This window comes from Parasteatoda tepidariorum, chromosome 5, assembly GCF_982258835.1.
Source record: "Parasteatoda tepidariorum strain Cologne lab strain chromosome 5, Ptep-v5.0, whole genome shotgun sequence".
Taxonomy (NCBI): domain Eukaryota; kingdom Metazoa; phylum Arthropoda; class Arachnida; order Araneae; family Theridiidae; genus Parasteatoda; species Parasteatoda tepidariorum.
The window spans coordinates 101,095,450-101,115,806 of NC_141759.1; the positions used below are offsets into that span (position 1 = coordinate 101,095,450).

Sequence of the window (20,357 nt, forward strand, 5' to 3'; positions counted from 1 at the left end):
AAGGGGTAAATAATTTTAAAAAATAGTGCGTGGAGTCCCTCCGCGCGGAAGAAGTTAAACTTCGCAACCTGCGACGTTAATTGTAGAAGAATCAGCAGTCGTAGAAGGATCACTAGTTCTATTCAACGACTCTTTTTCCTGCTCCGCTCGCTTCCGTGCTCTGTAATCACGGTAATATTGTGCATTTTTCCCTCGTCGGCCTCTTGAACTAGTTGAAGTGCTTGTGGTTGCCTCATCGTCTCGCCCTGGAAAATGTATTTGTATTAATAATGTATGTGAATGTAATTTCAGAAGAGAAAACCTAACAATCAATTGATATTCACAAGAGACGTACCTTGACAGAACCTTAAATCCGTCGCATTGTCCGTGGGATTGTTTTCACTCATTTTTTACAATTGTCATCCACTAAATTTGAAAATAAAAAATACTACCGTATTAAATTATATGTGTATCAAAACAAACTAAAAAATTATTTGTAGAAAAACAACACTTTTATTATTTTTATGCTAGTGAGAACCAAAACAATATGGAAATGAATGAGGGAAAACTGGATCCTACCACGTGATTTCCCGGCCAATAAAAATGTAGCGTTAAACGTTTAACGCAACCTTGTTGGAAGTCGCATAAGAAGTATAACTTCAAAAATATAAATTTAAATTCTGTATCTTAGTGGAGGAAAACAATTTCAAATTACTTATTTCAATTGTATTAATCAAGTTAAACCATTAGTGATTTTATAGATATGTCTTTAAGACGTAAAAAAGAACTGCAATTTTATAAATAAAGCTTTTCGTGTAAGTGAGTTAATTTCTTCCTCTGAGCAAAGGTTTTTCACGCACGACCTCTTCATAAGCGAAAATGATCTCGCGTTCGTTTCCCCTGTAAATATTTGGTAGAGGATATTGACTTCAGATAGGAAATTCACCTTTACAGTATCTTGACGAGGGAGCAGCTTTCGAAGCATTTATTTCTATTTTGAATAATATTTTATATCTTAGACGAAAACACGATTTTTTTTTTTTCTTGTAGAGGATTTAGTGACATGAGGGAGATATCGCAAAATTGCGTTTTTGATGAATTCAGCGATAAAGAATGCAGCTTATTTTTTTATTATTAATATTTTAAAAAAATAAATTACTGAGCTTCTATTGATTATTGATATTAACTTCTTTTAACTAAATTGTATAGTTAAAATAAATATGATTTATAATTTAAAAATAGCGGAAATATATCTAACTAGTGGGCTGCGCCCCCTGCTCGCTAACGCTCGCCAATCCCCGAAAATTGCTACGCAATGTTATATGGTTTGCTTCGCAAACCAAGCTCGCTTCGCTCGCTACTAATTAAAGTATATTGCAAATGCACAAAATTCTAAGAATTCAAAACAATCATTCAAATCCATATAACAACTTTTTTTTCTAAAAAAAATTACATCTTTTTAGTAAATACTGAGTCCTTAAAATAAATTTGAATTTAAATAAATGTCATGTAATTCGTTAAATCTATTAGAAATGTGCAATAGTATAAAATCTTAAGATAAAATTTCTAAAACTGATATCTCTTTAAAAAGGTTAAAATTTCGGTTATAATTAAGTCTATAAAAAATTTAAATAAGTGAATTGCAATGGAAAAACCTGCACAAACAAATAAATTCTAGTTAAACAAATAAATTCGTGATATAAATAAAAAATTGTCAAATAAATTCGTAATACATAAATTCGTGGAAAAAAAAAACGCTTTCGACAAAAAACTAAAATACAGATCTATCGACAAAGACTTCTGCCTAGCTTATGCTCTCCCTGGTTATTTCAGTTTCCGTTTTTAAAAGCGCTGTATGTTGAGCCATCTTAGCTAGATTTGGCATGTGACATTTTTACCGGCAATCATTGGTCTATTTTCTAGCGTTGCCATTCGGGGAGTTGTAATGAGGCTTTTTTTATCGCCGTGTAAGAGAAATATATATATAGATTTCTTATGGAACTAATGCAATCAGAGAACCATAATGTTAAACGAAAATGAATAAAATTTATTTTTTTTTATTGAATGAACCAATGCTTATTTTCCTCCTAATTTACCTTATAAATTACCTTCTCATCAGACTCTTTTTCTCTGAAATATAAAAGGAATTTTGTAAAAAAGTCGTACTTTAAAAATTAGATTTCTTAAGAACAATTCAACTGATTTCTCTCAAATTTTGTCATGTAAAATTACATTTTTTAAAATGGTGTCAAAAGTGGTATACCTTACAATTCACAAATTGTTTCGTTTAATATTAAAAAAAAAAGTAAAAAATCATAAACTAAGTTATTTTTTGATTGAATCTTAGGATAAACAAATTTTACAATTTTTGTGCAAACATTTTTAAATTTGCTTAAAAAATATTCAGATCTGGCCTAATGCGCAAACATTAAAATTAGCATAAAGGGGTTTAAATCGCTCTACTGCGGGGATCATATTTCCCAGATTGCGGTTACTTCCTATGTATTAACTAATTGGTACATTTGAGGTCACCCCTTCCCCACCGAATCATCAAGATGAAGTCCTAGAAAGTGAAGATCCAATCATTAGATCAAAAGTTATTCAGGGTGGTCCGTTTATTTTTCGTGCACTGTACCATTTTGAATGCTCGCAAAATCAACAATTACAAAACGATTACAGCAATTACAATGAGTAAAAAAATTACATTTTTAAATTTAATACTTTGACTGAAATATGTTTGCTTGTTGATGGCAGTAAAAAAATAATAATAAAATAAAAAATTAATACAGGGTTTAAAAAAAAACTTTATATTTTTAAAAATATATTGTATTAATTTATATATATATATAACGTTTTTAAATGTTAAAATCGTAAGTTTCATGTCAGCAAACGTTGGCAATGAATAAATTAATAAAATTAATTTTCAAACCATAATAAATTAATAAACTTAATATTTTACATGGTTTTTGAAATATTTTATTGGAAATTTTTCATGGTTGCTGCACTCCTTTAGGGAAATTTTTGCGGATTCCCTTGGCCGAGGGGTGGAACTCCTTAATAAGTTATATCTTTTTTTTTCTTCTGAATGTTACCAAAAAATCCTTGGTTCTATTTTCCTCGTTCCCTTATGAGAATAGGGTTTCGCAATAAGCGATTATCAAAATATATGAAGCAAAAAAAGGAACTGAATGCATTCATTTTTCATGAGTAATACTTCAAACATAAATAGATCAATAGACTGACGAACTGTTCGTTTACTGCCTCAAGAAACCCGAACTGAAGGCATTGAAACGGGCTGTCTACTCCAAGATATGGAAGTTTTTTTCTGTTGGTTATTCTTATGTTTTAACAATGGAAAAGCGGGAGATTTCCCTGAGGGGGCACTCACCTCTGCTGCCCTTTCATTATATGACGACTCATTGTTTATAATTGATTTTTCTCTATTTCATTCTTTTCTGCGATGCAAAAAAAAAAAATAGAATATTTTTGATATTCAACACACTATGAATAGTTGATATTCTTGATTCACTCAAAATATGATCGATATACATATTTTGTGTGAGGTCTTATGGGGGCTGAGTATTCGTATTGGAAGCCGATGTAGGTTGTAGGGACCATGTGTCGGTGATTCTGCTGATTTTAATATCGCGATATATAATATATATCACGATTTAAATATATCACTATATTTTCTGCCAACTAATTTTTATTATTTTTTTATATTGGTTATTTTTAACCTTCACACAATAATATCATGTTCAATAATTATCTTTATTCAATAATATTATAAATGTAATAAATATAGGACTCCAACATATAGGGAAGGACGTCAAAATCTATTATTCATCGATCACCAGCTAACGATAATAAACTTAGGTGGTATATCAAATATAACAACGTTGCAAATTATTAATAGCAACAATATAAATTCAATACGGTGACACTGTGATCATTATGGATAATTTTTGATTAACGATTATGTTGACAATCACATAGTCGCTTTGGTAAATGCCCAAAATATATATTACATCTAGTTAAGTGCCACTGCCCTGTATACATTTGTCCGGTATATCCTACATCAATGTTTTTTTTACGGTTCAAGGCCATAGCCCGGTATACCCTACATCAGGGATGGCGAACCAATGGCACGCGTGCCATTTATGGCACGCGACACAATAATTTGGGCACGCCACCGATCACAATTGTTATTGCACTATGAATTGTTATTACACAAATGTCGCACACTATGAAGGATATGTAACAATTAAAGTAAAATTCACAAAAAACAAACAAAATAATAAACAATTATTAATAAAAAAATTAACAATTAATGCTAAAAGAACAATTAATAACCATAAAAAACAAGCTAACAATAAATAACTAGCAAAAAAATCAACAGTCCTGCTTAAACTACTATCTTACGACCTAATATAAGTTATTTGTCATTTAATCTGCAATAACAGAAGTCCCACTGATGCTACTTTAAGTTGAATTACGCGTATAACTGAGACATTGCAAAATGTATTTTCTTTTCAATGTAAATAAAGAGTTTTGAGTTGATAGTATTTAGTATTATTATTTTCCCAATAATCATGAAGTCAAAACTATTTGACGGCACGTCTGTGATTTCATTAAACAATTTTTTAGAAAAAATGGCACGTTGGTGCATAAAGGTTCGCCACCCCTGCCCTACATCAATGTTTTTTTTAAGGTTTAATGCCACAGCCCGGTATACATTTGCCCAGTACATCATTGTTTTTTTTTTAAGGTCAAGTGCCGTAAGCATTTTACCGGTACTCCAAATAATGATGTTTCTCCTACTCTGTCATCAGCAGATTTTAAAAAATCGAATAAATATAATAATATTAAAACGAATAAATTAATATCAAATCGGATACGACAAATATTTCAGACATTCACCAAAGCGACTATGTGATTCTTGATATTCACAAGTGAAAGTCGACATTCTCTTGATTTCGATCATTCAGGGTAACATATTCATACCATTCTAACCCCAAAATTATATCCACCCGCTTATCAAATCTGAATGAGACGGGCGTAATTATATTCTTGGATTGAATTGAAAGAATATACAGTTCTTATCGTACAACTATTGTGTACTTTAATTACGGTTTTTTACCGTAGATGATTCTGCAAAAAAGAAAAAAAAAAGATGAAAGAACATGAAATGCAAAGAATTGAAGGTTTAAAAAAAAAGTACTCGTTATCTCTTTTCTTTAGAGTTAATGTTCCAGCGCCATGATTTTTATACTAGTAACGGGCGTGGTTTGATTTTCATTCAGTGGTGTAAATAACACCCCCGCGGCGAGGGAGAGGGGGCGCACGATTCAGAAATAATATGTTACATGTTAAAGGGGTGCACAATCTGATGACCTCAAGCTGAAGCAAAATAAAACTATTATATTTTTCTTACAAAATAAGAATAAATATTTTTCTTACAAAATAAAAATAAATATTTTTCTTACAAAATAAAAATAAATATTTTTCTTGCAAAATAGAAATAAATAAAAATAAATATTTTTCTTACAAAATAAAAATAAATATTTTCTTACAAAATAGAAATAAATAAAAATAAATATTTTTCTTACAAAATGAAAATAAATATTTTCTTACAAAATAGAAATAAATAAAAATAAATATTTTTCTTACAAAATAAAAATAAATATTTTCTTACAAAATAGAAATAAATAAAAATAAATATTTTTCTTACAAAATAAAAATAAATATTTTCTTACAAAATAGAAATAAATAAAAATAAATATTTTTCTTACAAAATAAAAATAAATATTTTCTTACAAAATAGAAATAAATAAAAATAAATATTTTTCTTACAAAATAAAAATAAATATTTTTCTTACAAAATAAAAATAAATATTTTTCTTACACAATAAAAATAAATATTTTTCTTACAAAATAAAAATAAATAAATAAATTTTTAAAAAAATATAAATTTTGGATTGCGCATTTAAGTTTTTGAACGTGCCAAATCTAAATCGATGCAGTCTTGTGATCGTTTTTTTCGGTGGTTATCACTACGAATTACCAAAGTTTTAAAAATTCTAACAATATTGACAACTCGACAATCAAGGATGTTTCTTCATAGTGCTCTTGTATCGTATTAAATTTTTAAAAATTTTGTGTTAAGTCTGTCTTTTGTGTAAATTTTGTGTTTTGTGTTATAGGGCGCTTTTTATAATTCTTGCAGGGGCTCACCTAAGTCTATGTACGCCACTGAATTTCATTTGTAATTTTAATTTAATGTTTTTTAATGTTGTGAAATAGAAAAGGGTCTGCGGGAGCAGCGTTATTCTCGCCGCAGTTAATGTATAATAATAAAAAATAAAAAATTATTCACTTGAGAAAAATACATATTGTGGAAATTTTTAGTTTGTTGTCAGTTAATGTGCAAATAGTAATTTCCCTGATGTATATTTATACTAAAACCATTTCTTCAAAATATTTGTTGTGAGATAAAAGGGACAAAAAATTTAAATAAGAAGTTAGCAAGCAATACGAAATTTTAACGGTATGTGTTAGCAAAAACAGCACTTCATCGTGTCCCCTGATGAATAACGGTTTTTACTTACAACAGCATCATCATAGTTGGCCAGACAGTCCTATGTGGGCCAATGCCTTCCTCTGAAGATTTCTCCATAATGACTTTCGATTTATCTTTGATCTCCAATTCTTTTAGTTAATTGCAAGAAAATCAGATTCCACCGAATCAGCCCATCTCCCCGCCTTCTTCTTTCAGTGGATCTAAAAGCAGTATCTTTTTTATTGTATTGTCATCACTCATTCGAATCACGTGGGCCATCCAACTCATTCTATTTATTTTTATGTATTTAGTAACAACGGGTTGTTTATAAATCTTGTACAGTTCAAAGTTAAATTTTCTTCTCCAGTTATTGTTTTTTTGCTTACATACATATCTTTAAAATTTCGTTTTGCTTTTTTTTTGGTTGCTAACTTTTTATTTAAATTGTTTGCATAAGGCTGCTTTTAGCGCTTTTCCATTTCGGCTTATTATTTTAAAAGTTTTTATCTTATAATTTGTTTACATCAATTTCATACTTTAAAAGGGACAAACAAAATCCAACTATTTTTTTTTTTTTAATTAAAGTGAGGAAGATCCGTATTAAAGAACAGTGAATTATTTTCCTATGTACTATAAATTAATATTGTATCAAAACGTTTGTAGTTAAAGTGAAAAAACTTCAAAGTTCAAATTATTATATTTTTTTTTCAAAGTGACGATGTAGAAATAATTACTTTGGAATGGAAATAATAATACTACAAAGTGGAAATAATTACTATGGAATGGAAATAATAACACTACAAATTGGAAATAGTTAACTATTCTATTTATTGACAAAATGTTCATATTTTCAGTTCTAAAGAACAGTTTCCTGGAAGCAGATCCGGAAGGAAGTGGCTACATTGACTGTAATAATGTGATCGCTGTTGTAAGAAAAGCTTTAGGAATCTCACTCGCCAATCAGGAAAGAGAGAAAATATTAAAGAAAGCAGAAATACTGGCTGGCAGAGGTAAGTGTTTCAAAATTCAATTTCAGTAAATTATTTAGGGTGAAACTAGGAAATCTTCTTATAACACTTAGCCAGCAGCATTTTTAACAGTAGCTACTTTTTAAAATTGAAAATTTTAAACACTAAAATACTGTTAATATTAATGTAAGTAAATTCTTTTGAAAAAATATCTTGAAATGAAATAAAAATTACAAGGTTCATTTATAAAATAATGAAAATGTTTACGAAACAAGCGCGAAATGAAGTCGTTTTCCGAATATTATAAAATAATCATAATAATTCTATATTTATTAAAATAAATAATTATAATTAAAAGTACATAGGATTCATTTTCAAGGAAAAATGTGTTACCGTGGATTGATTTAATTATCAGACAAATTTCGTAATTGCTATTTATATAATATTTTATGCCATTTATATAATATATTGTGGCTAAATAAATAAAGCTAGTCATATGACGCACTTTATGTATATGGATTTATTTATTTATTTATTACTTTTTTTTAGATTTTATTTATTTTTAGAATAAAAATCTAAAAATAAATTTTCTTCCTATTACTAGCATTTACCTTTCAGTTCGGAAGTAGGTAGAGAAGTATTACTGGTACAAATCGTGGGAACATGCATTCTATTTAATTTTTTAAATTGGATGCAAAACTTTACCTTTTACGAAATCTGATTAAAATCAACATCAAGTTTTGCCATAGCTTTTTATATTTTTAGAACATTTGCCATCGCTTTTTATATTTTTCGAACATAAAAACATCGAAAATGAGATTAATCAGTGTTTGTGATGGCATATCTTCGGATGATCCTCAGGGATGTTTCCCAGACCGTCGCCAGTAGCCCATTATGCATCTCTAGCGCGACGTAAATAAAATACCTACCTACAGTTTGTCTAGAGTAAGAACTCCCCTAACCATTCGTCTGGACCCGTGGCGGTGCTATAGTAACGAGATATAACTATCTCAAGTAGGGGTGTGGGGTCACTGCTTAGAACAGGTTTTGGTCAGCGAGAGAAAGGGAATCTTTTTCTTCGGTCTGTCTCTGAAATGCGATATTTTTGTTTCCGTAGCAACAGACGGCCTCAGACATTGTGGCGGGGGGGGCGAGTTCTTACCGTAGACAAACTATACCAACCTTAAAAATGATTTAAAGAATTATAAAAACATTTATAATTCGAAAACAATAATTGCAATGAAACAAAAAATAAGTAGTTCCTTATACTCTCAATATCTCAAAGTTAAAGGGACGATAATATTTTTTTGACATATCGAGTTTTCGAAATAACAAGTTCAGAACTCAATATGTTCTAAGATGTAGAAATATTTAGTCTAAAATAAACTCTACAGCCCGTTGAGGGCCAAGGCCAACCGTGCCCATCTCAATTTTCTTGACCTTAGGTGCAGGAATAGATATTCCGGTTTGGTGGTCAGTTGAACGCGGACCCCCCTCCCAGTGTTTAGTCCCCAAGCGTGCGTGGTACTCATTTTATCGACCCACTGAAGGGATGAAAGGTTGAGTCAATCTTGCCCAGTCCGAGGAATATTCTAAAATATTACTCTTAAAAAGTAGTCATGAAACATAAGAATAACTATTAATGAATGTATGTAATGATAATTGACTTAAAGTCTCAATACAGCGATGATAATTTTATTTTTAAAAGTAAGACAAAAATAATTATGCATTTAATAAAAAAGAAATGGTTTACAACAAACAAACACTGTAATTTTTCCGAAATAATTCGTTTCCCATTTCGAGAAAAAATCGACATAGCAAGGTTTTTCGAGATAACGAAGTTCGATATATCGAGAGTATACTGTATTAAGTAAAAATAAGTAATTATTTGTTTAATTAAAAAAAATGCTCCTTAATTTACATATTTCTTATATCTTTTTTCCGTGTATCTTTCATGAAACATTGATTTAAATAAATAATATGTGTAACAGAATATGCGTAGTGTAGTAAAGTACAATGTCTACATTAGAATAAACCAGTTTCTAAAAGTAAATAAAATAACTAACGTGACTACATAGAATTTTTTTCGTATTCATTCGAGATTTTTATTAAATCCCTTATTCAAAAAAGTACTGATATAAATTTCTGGTTACTAATAAAACACGCATTTTAGGGGATTTTCGAGCGATTCCAGCCATAAAACCGGATTTCGTATGCAACAAAATAAAATTAAAAGCCAAACCGCACCTTTCCCTGTTCTATCATTCAATATTGGCTGCATAATTTCACGCTGGCGAACAAACTGCATCACAACAACACGCGAGGGTTATCTTATCGTCTAGTAGTAACGGTTTATGTGTGATTCACTGGTTCGTTTGCCTCATTACCACATTCAGCTACTTATCGCTTTTGAGAGTTATTTTATAGAATAAATTAGTGCAAGGCAAATCGTAAAATAGTTAGTAAAGGAAACTAGGCACAATCTGTTTCTTATGTTGGTAAATTTTTTCGTTTTTTGTGCATTTTTTAGTATGGTTACTATCTTGGTTATTTAGTTAATATTTCAACTATATTTTATTTCTTGGTGACAATTCGTAGCCGGCTTGGCTTGACTTTTTCCAGATTTGAATGATTGCGCTCGTGTTGTAATGTGCTATTCGTTTTGTTATTTATATAACATGTCATCTTATTAAAATATTTTCTGTGCATTATTAGTGTTTTCGAATTTTAAGTAAGACGTAGTTTGGTTATTATTTTAGTTTCATTTTAATATTTTCTTATAGTTTGGTTGCGGAGATTATTTTATTAAAAAAAAATGTTTACTTGTCAAATGACTAAAATCGAATTGTCTTTCTAATACGCATTTCGTATTAAAGTAATTTAACTAAAATAGTTTTATTTTGTTTGAGATAATGTTTTATTAGTGTTTATTAGTATACTTGTCATCTAAGAATAAAATGAATTAATTTCGTGTTATCTATTTGAGGTGCAGTTTTTAATATAGTTTTATCATGATGGAGTTCTAGATAAGTAAAATCAAAACAACTAGGCTTGATATTCATATCTTTTCAGTGAGTTATTGAATTACTAATAATTCAATAATCAATTTCAGTAATATTTTATGCTTAATTTGATGATATTTTTTAGTACAACATACACACATACTAGTTGGTTTGTAGGGAAACATTAAATGTAAACAAATAATGTGTACGAATTAAATCGAGCAAATTTTAATTTTTTACGAATTTCATTTAAGGTAATATATTTCTATTGTGTTGTTTTTTTATATTTTAGGGTTTTATAAATAAGCTTTGTAAATTATTTCATAAAAATAATTCTTTGTCAAGTAACATGTAAAATCGAATTTTCGCCTTTCGTTTAGTTATTTTGCCAAAATATATATATATATATATTTACATAATTCCGCCCTTACATTAATTAATATTTATTTTTAAAGAAATTGTCTAAATTTTATGTTTTTTAGTTGTGCAATTTTAAGTTAAGTTATATGCAGTTATTCATGATAAGTTTCTGAAATCATAATGCAGTTTTTGATAAGTAAAATGAAAGCAATTGGGCTTGATGCTCATGTGTTTCAATGCTTTTATTAATTATTCAAACTTCTGTGATAAATTTCAGTATTTATGCTAAATTTGCTGCTTTAATTTAAGTGCAACATGCAAACAACAAGCTTGTTTGTAAGGAAATATTAAATCTAAACAAATAATCTATATTCTATGAAATTTCAAAGTAAATTTAATGCTCTATGAGAGTTACATTTAAAATCTTTTTTTATTTCTATTGTTATTTTTGTACTTTTTATTTGGCTATAGGAATTATTTTAGAAAAATATTTCTGTGCCGTAGTTCTTTCTTTTGCATAGTTCTGTCTTATTACCAAGTCATATATTTGTTATTAAAAAAATTCTAAATGGAAATAATTAAATTTTTTTTGTTTGTTGTTATAAGTTAAGTTTTATCAATAGTAAAATATAAACAACTAAACTTGATATTCATATGCTTAACTGTTTTTAATAATAATTCACTCGAGGAGGTTTCAGTATTGTGATCAGTGGCATAATGATTGCCAAGTCTTGGCATTTCCCGGGTAGTGGCCCTGTAGAAACTTTAAAAAAAAAAATCACAGAAAGGGACTAACTCGAAAGGTGTAACTCGTAGTCAGCCCCAGAGAGACATCTATATGTTTTTTCTTGCTTTTAAATGTGCAAATTTAAAATCTATTTGGCACCTTGGTGATTGTAGTTGGCACGGCAGATCACAATATGGAAATATCCCCATTCACTTTGCAGTGATAAATTTCAAAAATATTTTATGGCAATGTATATATAAATTGAATAAATATTTTATGTTTTTGGTGGTTTGTTCTGAATGTATTAAATGTTAACAAATAATTTATATGTAGTTTTCTTTAATACTCTTTGTTTTTAGAGAACTAAGCAAATTATGCATTTTTCATTTTTGTTTAAGGGAGGGTTGAAAAAGCCAGTTTTTTTTTTTTTTTTAGAAAAGAAACCTAACCTACTGGATCTTTTTTCCCAGAGTTATCTGATTTTTTTTTCAGGCTTTAATTTGGTTTCTTCAGGCTTTAATTGGGTTTTTCATATTTTTTTATTTATTATTCTCCATAGTATTGTTGCATTAACAAATACCATTAATGTAATTAAGAATTAAGCCTTTAATAAACATTATTGTTACTACATTTTAATATTAGTATTCTTTTACATTGATAAATTGTCAATAATATTTTTAATTACAGTTCAAGGGTTCAATTACCTTTGTATGATCAACCTATTCTGTTTTTGAAGTATAAGAAACCATGAATGTTTAAGTGAAGATATAAATTAATGTAAAATCAAATTATATTAATTTTCGAAGTAAATCTTTGGCATGGAAAATGTATTAATGGTATTGTATCACTTAACCAACTGTGTCCTATGTCGTATACAGTGAAAGAAAGCTAGAATAAGCTCTAGAATTTTAACAGCAAGGAATACATCAGAATGCTATTCTAGAAGAAGTATTTCACCTATTAAAAGGTGAAAGTTTCTATATTTTAAAATTATTAATTTGGGGAATATTTCCATATCATGATCTGTTGCCCCAATTACCATCCCTAAGGTGCCAAATGGATTTTAATCTTGCAAATTTTTTATTAAAAAGAAGAAAGAAAGAAAATATGCTGACGTTTGCCCGGGAATGGCTATGAGTTGATATATCTTTCAAGTTGGTCCCTTTCTGTAATGTTTTTTTTTTTTTTTTTTTTTAGTTTCTTATGGACCATTGCCTGGAAATAGCAAGACTTGACCATTATTTTGCCACAGATCATGATATGGAAATTTCCCCTTAATTTTTAACTGTATGCAATTATAACGGGTAAATAGTATTTATTAAAATATAACTGTAGTTTCAATTATATTGTGAGTTAGTATCTCAAATTTTTGTGAGAATACATTAGTAAATTATTAGCGATTTCTAATATGTGTTTTTAAAATGGGTAATTGTATATCCTAAAGCACGAAAATGGTCGATGGAATAATCACAAAGCATCATTTTTAAAACGTGCAGGTTTGAAATCCATTTGGCGCCTTCTTCCTGGGCAATTGTAGATGGCCTGTTAGATCACGATATGAAAATATTCCTGCCATTTTTTAACAGTGTATAGAATCAAAAGAGTTTTGATCATTTCTTTTATTCTTGGGAAAAGAATAGTGCAGTATTACTATTATAAATATTCTTATCTGGTCTGACTCCGTCAGACCAGATGGGAATTAGTAACAACAACAAATATTCTTATAAATGTTTTTTTTTTTAAAATTAATTTGAGTTGTCAATTACTTTTTAGAATGAATGGCATTAATTACTATATTTATTTATTATTTTTCTTACAGGTCAATTAAGTGTGAATGCTTTCATAACTGTCATGGCTGATACTTTAACAGAAACAACACAATGGGGCAATCTAAAAACTGATGTTTCTGGTTATGTAGGTATCGACACTTTACAAGATCAAATCAGGAAAAAAGTTCTCAAGAAAGGATTTGAATTCAATATTATAGTTGTTGGTAGGTAAATAAACTGCTATTATTAAAATACTTGCAAAAGTATATTTTTGTCGTAACTACCACTACAATTGTTAAACATCAATTAACTAGTATATAAGGCATGTTAACTGGATTCATTCTTGCGGTACCTCTTAATATATGAAGGTTGGCATTGTCAATTTCTACTCTCCCCTCACATAGGGGACCTGTGAACGCGCTATGATCATGCCTACTTTGATGGATGGTTCACATTGAAAATTGAATTGCCTTTTGTGATTTTGTCATGGTCCTCCTCGCACTGTTGCTTCTCAGTCTCATTTACACACACCGGGATCCTGCACACACAACACTAATTTTAATACAGCTCTCACAACAAATGCGCAACTCGGTGAACTCGAGATAATTTTATCTGAAGTTAAAAAAATCATTCTGGATATTGTTCATCACTTTCTGATAAAATGCTTGAAAGCTTGCTTTTGATGAAAAGTAATTTCTGTGGTAACTGTTATAAACAGAACTTTGATAAAAAATTTCCTATGCAAAGCCAAATCATTTCTCTTTTTGACTCAAAAGATTATGCATGATATATCAAAACTGTATGCGCACCCTAAAAAAATGTCACTTAGTAAAATGTAAGTTTTTTTTCTCCAATGTTGACAAGTATGCATGTGTTTGTGGCCATTCAACAAAAATTAAGTTTACTTTGTTTAGTGCGCCTACCACCACAAAAATACAATTGACTAGTATTTAAGACATGTTAACTCGACTCTATGTCAGAGTACCTTTTCATAGATGAATGTTGACATTGTCGATGCGTCTTCCCCCTCAACTTTCATCAATATAATAATTTTGAATAATGTATTGCAAATTCTCTCAAATAATCTTCGAAAGTTGTACCAAGTACTTGAATGATCATCCCTGGTTGGATTGGTAAATTTTGTTTATATTTTAAAAAGGGGTTAAAGAATTTTTTTTTGCGAAACTGTCTTAGTTTTATTTGCCCCTCTTACATTCTCTTCAAAGTAAGTTTTCGTTGATTTGTGAAAAATAAACTGCATTGCACTGCAGTTTTTAAATTTCTTTTCATCAACTGGGTGGGGGAAAAAGTGTTATTTTGATCTCTTTTGCTATAAGGATAATTATGCATTATATTTTGAAGTTGAATTAAATTTTAATTTCAGGTAGAAGTGGCCTTGGCAAATCAACTTTAATCAATACATTGTTTAAAGCAAGTGTTAGTCGCAGAACTTGTGTCAAAGTTGAAGGCAATGAAAATGGATTGTATAAAATCCCCAAAACAACTGAAGTCAAATCAGTTAGTCATGGTAATATTCAGTGTTTTATTCTTCTATGAATTTTTATTGTTTAAAACGTTCTCTTTGTGTATTACTAAATGTTATAGATTTAGAGCGAATTATCTTTTAAATTTCTGTGATTTCAGATTTTTTTTAAATCTATTTATTATTTATTTTTTTAATTTTATCAATTTAAAATTCTTGTTTAGGCTTTTTATGTTACACTTACTTTTAAGAAGGTATTTTTTCTAGCTATTTTATTGCTTCAGCTCTTTATTCACTCTGTTATTTTTTTAAATTTAAAATTTATAAATATGAAGATGCAGAGTATAACAGTTTTGGTTATACCTATCATTTCAATTAATGTCATTATAATTCTTTTTAAATTTATTGTTGTGTTTTTGTCGGAAAAAATTGTAGCTTCGGTAAGTAATCAAAAATTTCTAGAATCATTCATGAAAAGTCATGGATTTGAGAATCTAAAATGTAGCAGATACCATGTATGCATAGTTTTGAATGAATATTGTTGTATAAAAAAACTTATTTATGTAAAAATCACAGATCTATGCAATAGTTTATATGCACAGAACCTTTACGTTACGAGTTGCTAACATTGCATATAAACATTTTGCTGATGTGAATAAATAGAATTTCACATACTGTTCAAAATCCACTATAAAATTATCTGTGTAACGAATTCGTTTGATTCTGTAAACGCAATACGTCATTTAGCAATAATAAATAAATATTTTATCATTCAATTTTTAACTATTTCTCAAAATTAACTCTCTATTCGCCACCTCGTCAATTCTAGTTAGAGAGGCATGTCATGATTCGGAATCATCCGTATTATTTATCTTTTATAAAAGTATATAAATTGTAACTTATGAAAAAAATTCAGATTAAATTATTCTTCTGTTCATGATAGATTACTATTAATTTAAAAAAAAAAAATAATAATCCCCCAATACATAAGATTAGATTCATTTGCTTTACGCATTTTACGTGAATAATAGTTCTGAGATTGTTGAAAAAAAGATATAGAGAAAGAAATATTTATTTGCTATGCATCAAGGGGTTCTGTTGACTGGTTTTCCTTTAATTTTAAATAACAAACATCAAATTATGCACATAGAAAACACGTTCAAATAATAAACATCAAATCAAAGCATTGTCGAGCTGTGGATGCAGTTGCAGTTAGTAAGCCCAGGTGAGTTAAGTCATTTGTGAAACTATTTGATTGGGCGTATATAGTCATGTGGTTTTTATTGACGCTCATATGTGGTAAAGAAGAAACCGGCCTGAAGCATTTTGTATGTCACTGAAAATATTATTGACCACCATATTTGGCCCAATTATTTATGCTCTGCTTATAGGAAACCCATTAGAAGATCGTCGATAAAACCATTAGTTGAAGTTTAATCAGAAAAGGTTTCCCATGTACATAAGTTTTTTACAACTGCCTTGAGCTAACAAATTATCTGCCAAATCACTTATATTTTCTGAGATAAAGCAACGTAATTTTTTTTAATATTTTGTATGTCCTTTTTAAAATTAGTCTGGTATATTCCAAAAAATTTTTACATTTTTTTTTAAATTAAAGTTTCTTGTTTTTCTTTGGTTTTTTGTAAGGCTTGTTATTAATAATGGAGAAGTTTTACATGTTCCATCTTAATTGTTACTGTTGTAGACTTTTATTTCTTCTTTCTTTGAATTTGTTTATTTATTTAAAAATACTCAATTTTTTTTATTTCTCTTTACAGTTCTTGAAGAAAAAGGTGTGCGGTTACGATTAACTGTAACAGATACTCCAGGATTCGGAGATCACATAAATAATGAAAACTGGTATTATTATTAATCATTTTATTAATTATCACAGTTATTACTAAAGCTGTAAAGTGTGCTTTAAAACATTTACCACATGAAATAGGTTTCTATGTTTTCATTTATTTATTTTTTACCTTATTTTTAGCAGCAGCACTTGATACCCATATATTATTCGCTGGAGCGTGCAAACACTCCACGCAAATGTACTAGGAGAATAAACATTGAACATAAATTAATATCTAATTAAACATAAAAGCACTATTTTATATTTTATTATTTTTTCATATATTATTTAAAATTTTGACAGTGTAAAAATTTAACATCTATGCATGCTCAACTACTGCAGAATTTCTATGATTTCAGAAAATATTTTTAGTGGTAGCAAAGATAATATATTAATATTTTGTAAATTAACTTATTTCTTTCGCATTTATTTTATTCATATTTAGAATAAACAAAATTTTGTTAACTGATACAAACAGATATATTAAAGGGCAAATAAAGGAATTGTCATGTCCTAAAGTCTTGATTATTATATTTAAATGTACGTAATTTTTTTTTTCAGAAATGATTTGAATGTGTTTCTGTAGCATTTTATTTAGAAATTTTAAAGTGTAAAAATTTAATATATATGCATACACAACTACTACAGAATTTCTATGGTTTTAGAAAATATTTTTTTAGTGGTAGCAAAGATAATATATTAATATTTTATGCATTAATAGTTTATACATTAATATTAATATTTAGAATAAACAAAATTTTGTTAACTACTGCAAATAAAGGAATTGTCATATCCTAAAATTTTGATAAAGATTTTATGAAAATTCTGTTAGTTTAAAAAATTAAATTATCAAATATTAGAGGGTTTGTATGCATGTTATTAATTTATCATTTTTCATTCTCAAAAGTCAAGAAATTGACAACACACTAAGCTTGTTTCTATTTATTATACAGAGTGCAAAAAGAAATCGGTCATCTCTGAATAACTTTTGATTGATTCTTCACGTTCTAAGACTCAATCTTAATATTCCGAGGGGGTGACTTTAAAATAGGCTAATTAATAAGTGCATACAGCATTTTAATTTATTACTTTTTCTTTGTATTTATTTTTTATGTATGAAAACTAAAATTGTTTCATATGATTTATTATATGCTTACTTGTATAGTTACCTATTTAAGGCCTTTTATTGACTCACTTTTAAGTACAGAGTTAAAATAAATGTTTCTTGTAGAAAAACAATACCTATTTATTTTCTTTCCTTTTCAGTTGGCAACCCATTTTAGAATATATAAATCAGCAATATGAAAAGTACTTAAATGAAGAGCAGAGTGTTGCACGAAAGAAATACATACCAGATACTAGAGTTCATTGTTGTTTATACTTCATTCCTCCCTCTGGGCACTCGTAAGTGGACATCATATTAATAAGTTCCAAAAAATTTATATGTGCTATCGAACCACATTAAAGTAGCAAATATCTTTTTGTATTAATTAATGTTGTATTGTATTAATTATTAAAATGACAAAAGGCAGTTAAATAATAAACCATTTAAACAAAGATATCAAAAAATTTAAATTTTTTGAATTTTACTGGGAAAGATTTAGATTTTTGATAAATCTTTATATTTTAATTAATAATTTTTGTAGAAATTCAAAATTCAATAGTTCCAATCTAGAAACCATCTATTGATTATTTACATGGCTAAAGTATTCAGTCATACTATGAAAAGGAAATTTTATAACCAAATTTACATTATCAAATTTTTATGATTATAAAAACAGGGATCCTGTTTATGTTTATTATTTTCAGAAATGCTGTTAAAAATCTTGACAGGTGTTTTGTAATTTCACAATTACTGATTTGCCTCTCCCACATAATTTTAAAAAAGAAATAATTTCTAATCAGCAATACACTAATCATATCATGGAATTTTGAACTGATGAATTAAGGGATTTTCATTTTTTTTTTTTTTTTTTTTTTTTTTTTATATACGAAATGATGCATTCTCTGTGTTTATATTTGGATATTATTGAAACCTTATTTAAAGAATTTGATTAAGGAAAATTTGAATTATTAACAAATTTTAATCTATATTGTATAAGGGAATGCTAACTGATGACTTTCGTTATTTTTTTTTTTCCCAATGCAACAGTAATATTCCACATGTATTGAATTGAAACTTTTATAAGTTGTTCACAATCAACAAAATTATACTAGAAACTATTAAATTTTCTATTCTAAACAAAGGTAATTCTGAAATTAAAAATATTGCATTTTATTTTTCTTTGTTGGTAAAATTTACTTTTATTCTTATATAGTTTTTGAGCAAATTGTACTTATTAGTTTACCTTTTTTTTTTTAATTTGTTGTCCTGATTTTTTTGAAAAATATCCAGATTTTTTCATTGGGCCTCTATAAAGCCCACATACATAACTTTTTTATTGAATTTTTATAAATTATTTTAATATTTTGGAATCTGTAGCAAATTTTCATTTATTTAAAAAAAAAAAAATTTCATTGTGCTTGTTACTTTAATTTTATTTTAATAAAAAAATTATAATTCATAGTAACGTATAGGGCCAAATTGCGGCTCTATAGGATACTATGAATTATAATTTTACTATCAGGCCTATAATTATTTCCTTTCATAGAGTACACTAATACCCGGTAATATAATAAGTGGTCCAGTTGGGGTCAATATTAAGGGGAGATAAGGGCCTTGTTGTAATACAGAATATTGACATCAAATCATAATCTTTTCTTTAAAATATATTGCTTAAGTGGTATATAAGTGGTCCCCATTTGCTGCACTTGTAATGAAATTTTATGTATTTTTGATTACTATTGTGCATAATGAATGTTATTTGCTTTTTATATCGTATTTTTTATGTTATGTGAATTAATCGTTTACCTCTCAATGTTCCAAAAATAGAACATGAACTTTAAGTTTGAATTTAAGGAACAATTAAAGTTTGAATAATATTATTTTTCTTATGTTTAAAATTTAAACTATGAAGCATTTTTGCATTTAGTTTGTTTCAGTTTCCATAATTTGTTTATGAATTTTATAAATTTAAAATTTGTAATTTTTTGTCTGCCTTATAATTTATCAAAAATCCAATTTTTATATTACAATTACAATAGCTACAAGCTTTTAAAGCAGGGTTCGCCAAGTGGGCCCACTTTGAAAAAACCCACCCGGATTTTATTGGGTGGTCTCACCTTGAAAAAACCCACTTAGTGGGTTTTTTCACAAATTGGTTTTTTTAAATTTGGTTGAAAAAGAAGTATTTCCTACTACTATCATTAAACACATCGTTAAAGTTGACAAATATTTTAGAAATGGGCATCAAGCACATGGATGGGCAAATGAAAAAAACTGCCTGATGCCTCATTTACCAAATGATACTAGATGGAGTTCATATTGTGACTGAGTAAAAACTTTTGCCAATAATTACCATAAATATCAAGAGATTGCTCTGGAACATCAAAATGAATCTAATAATAATATGTAAAAAATATTAAATTATGTTGGGCTTTACCAATAAACTATCAATTTGGAAAAACAGATATCAATTGTTTCTGAAGCTTTAAAAAAGCTTCAATCTGAAAACATATTAATTTCAGAAGCTGTTATGAATTAATTGTGTGATGAATTAGAACC

At 28.1% G+C, this 20,357-nt stretch overlaps 1 protein-coding gene across 7 annotated transcripts in view; it reads left to right on the plus strand.

Annotated features, from left to right (window-relative positions):
• The window catches only part of LOC107443004 (septin-9), a 92,087-nt gene that overhangs the window by 58,175 nt on the left and 13,555 nt on the right, over nt 1-20,357 (plus strand). For 2 of the 7 annotated variants that reach the window (XM_087164641.1, XM_087164640.1), the window contains exons 3-7: nt 7,393-7,548; nt 13,415-13,588; nt 14,749-14,892; nt 16,626-16,707; nt 17,960-18,097. In XM_087164641.1, the coding sequence (XP_087020767.1) occupies nt 7,393-7,548; nt 13,415-13,588; nt 14,749-14,892; nt 16,626-16,707; nt 17,960-18,097 (694 nt within the window). Of the gene's footprint in view, nt 1-7,392; nt 7,549-9,749; nt 10,238-10,285; nt 10,578-12,478; nt 12,563-13,414; nt 13,589-14,748; nt 14,893-16,625; nt 16,708-17,959; nt 18,098-20,357 lie in introns of those variants that run through there. The other 5 variants (XM_087164644.1, XM_087164642.1, XM_087164643.1 and 2 more) reach the window with 5 other exon arrangements.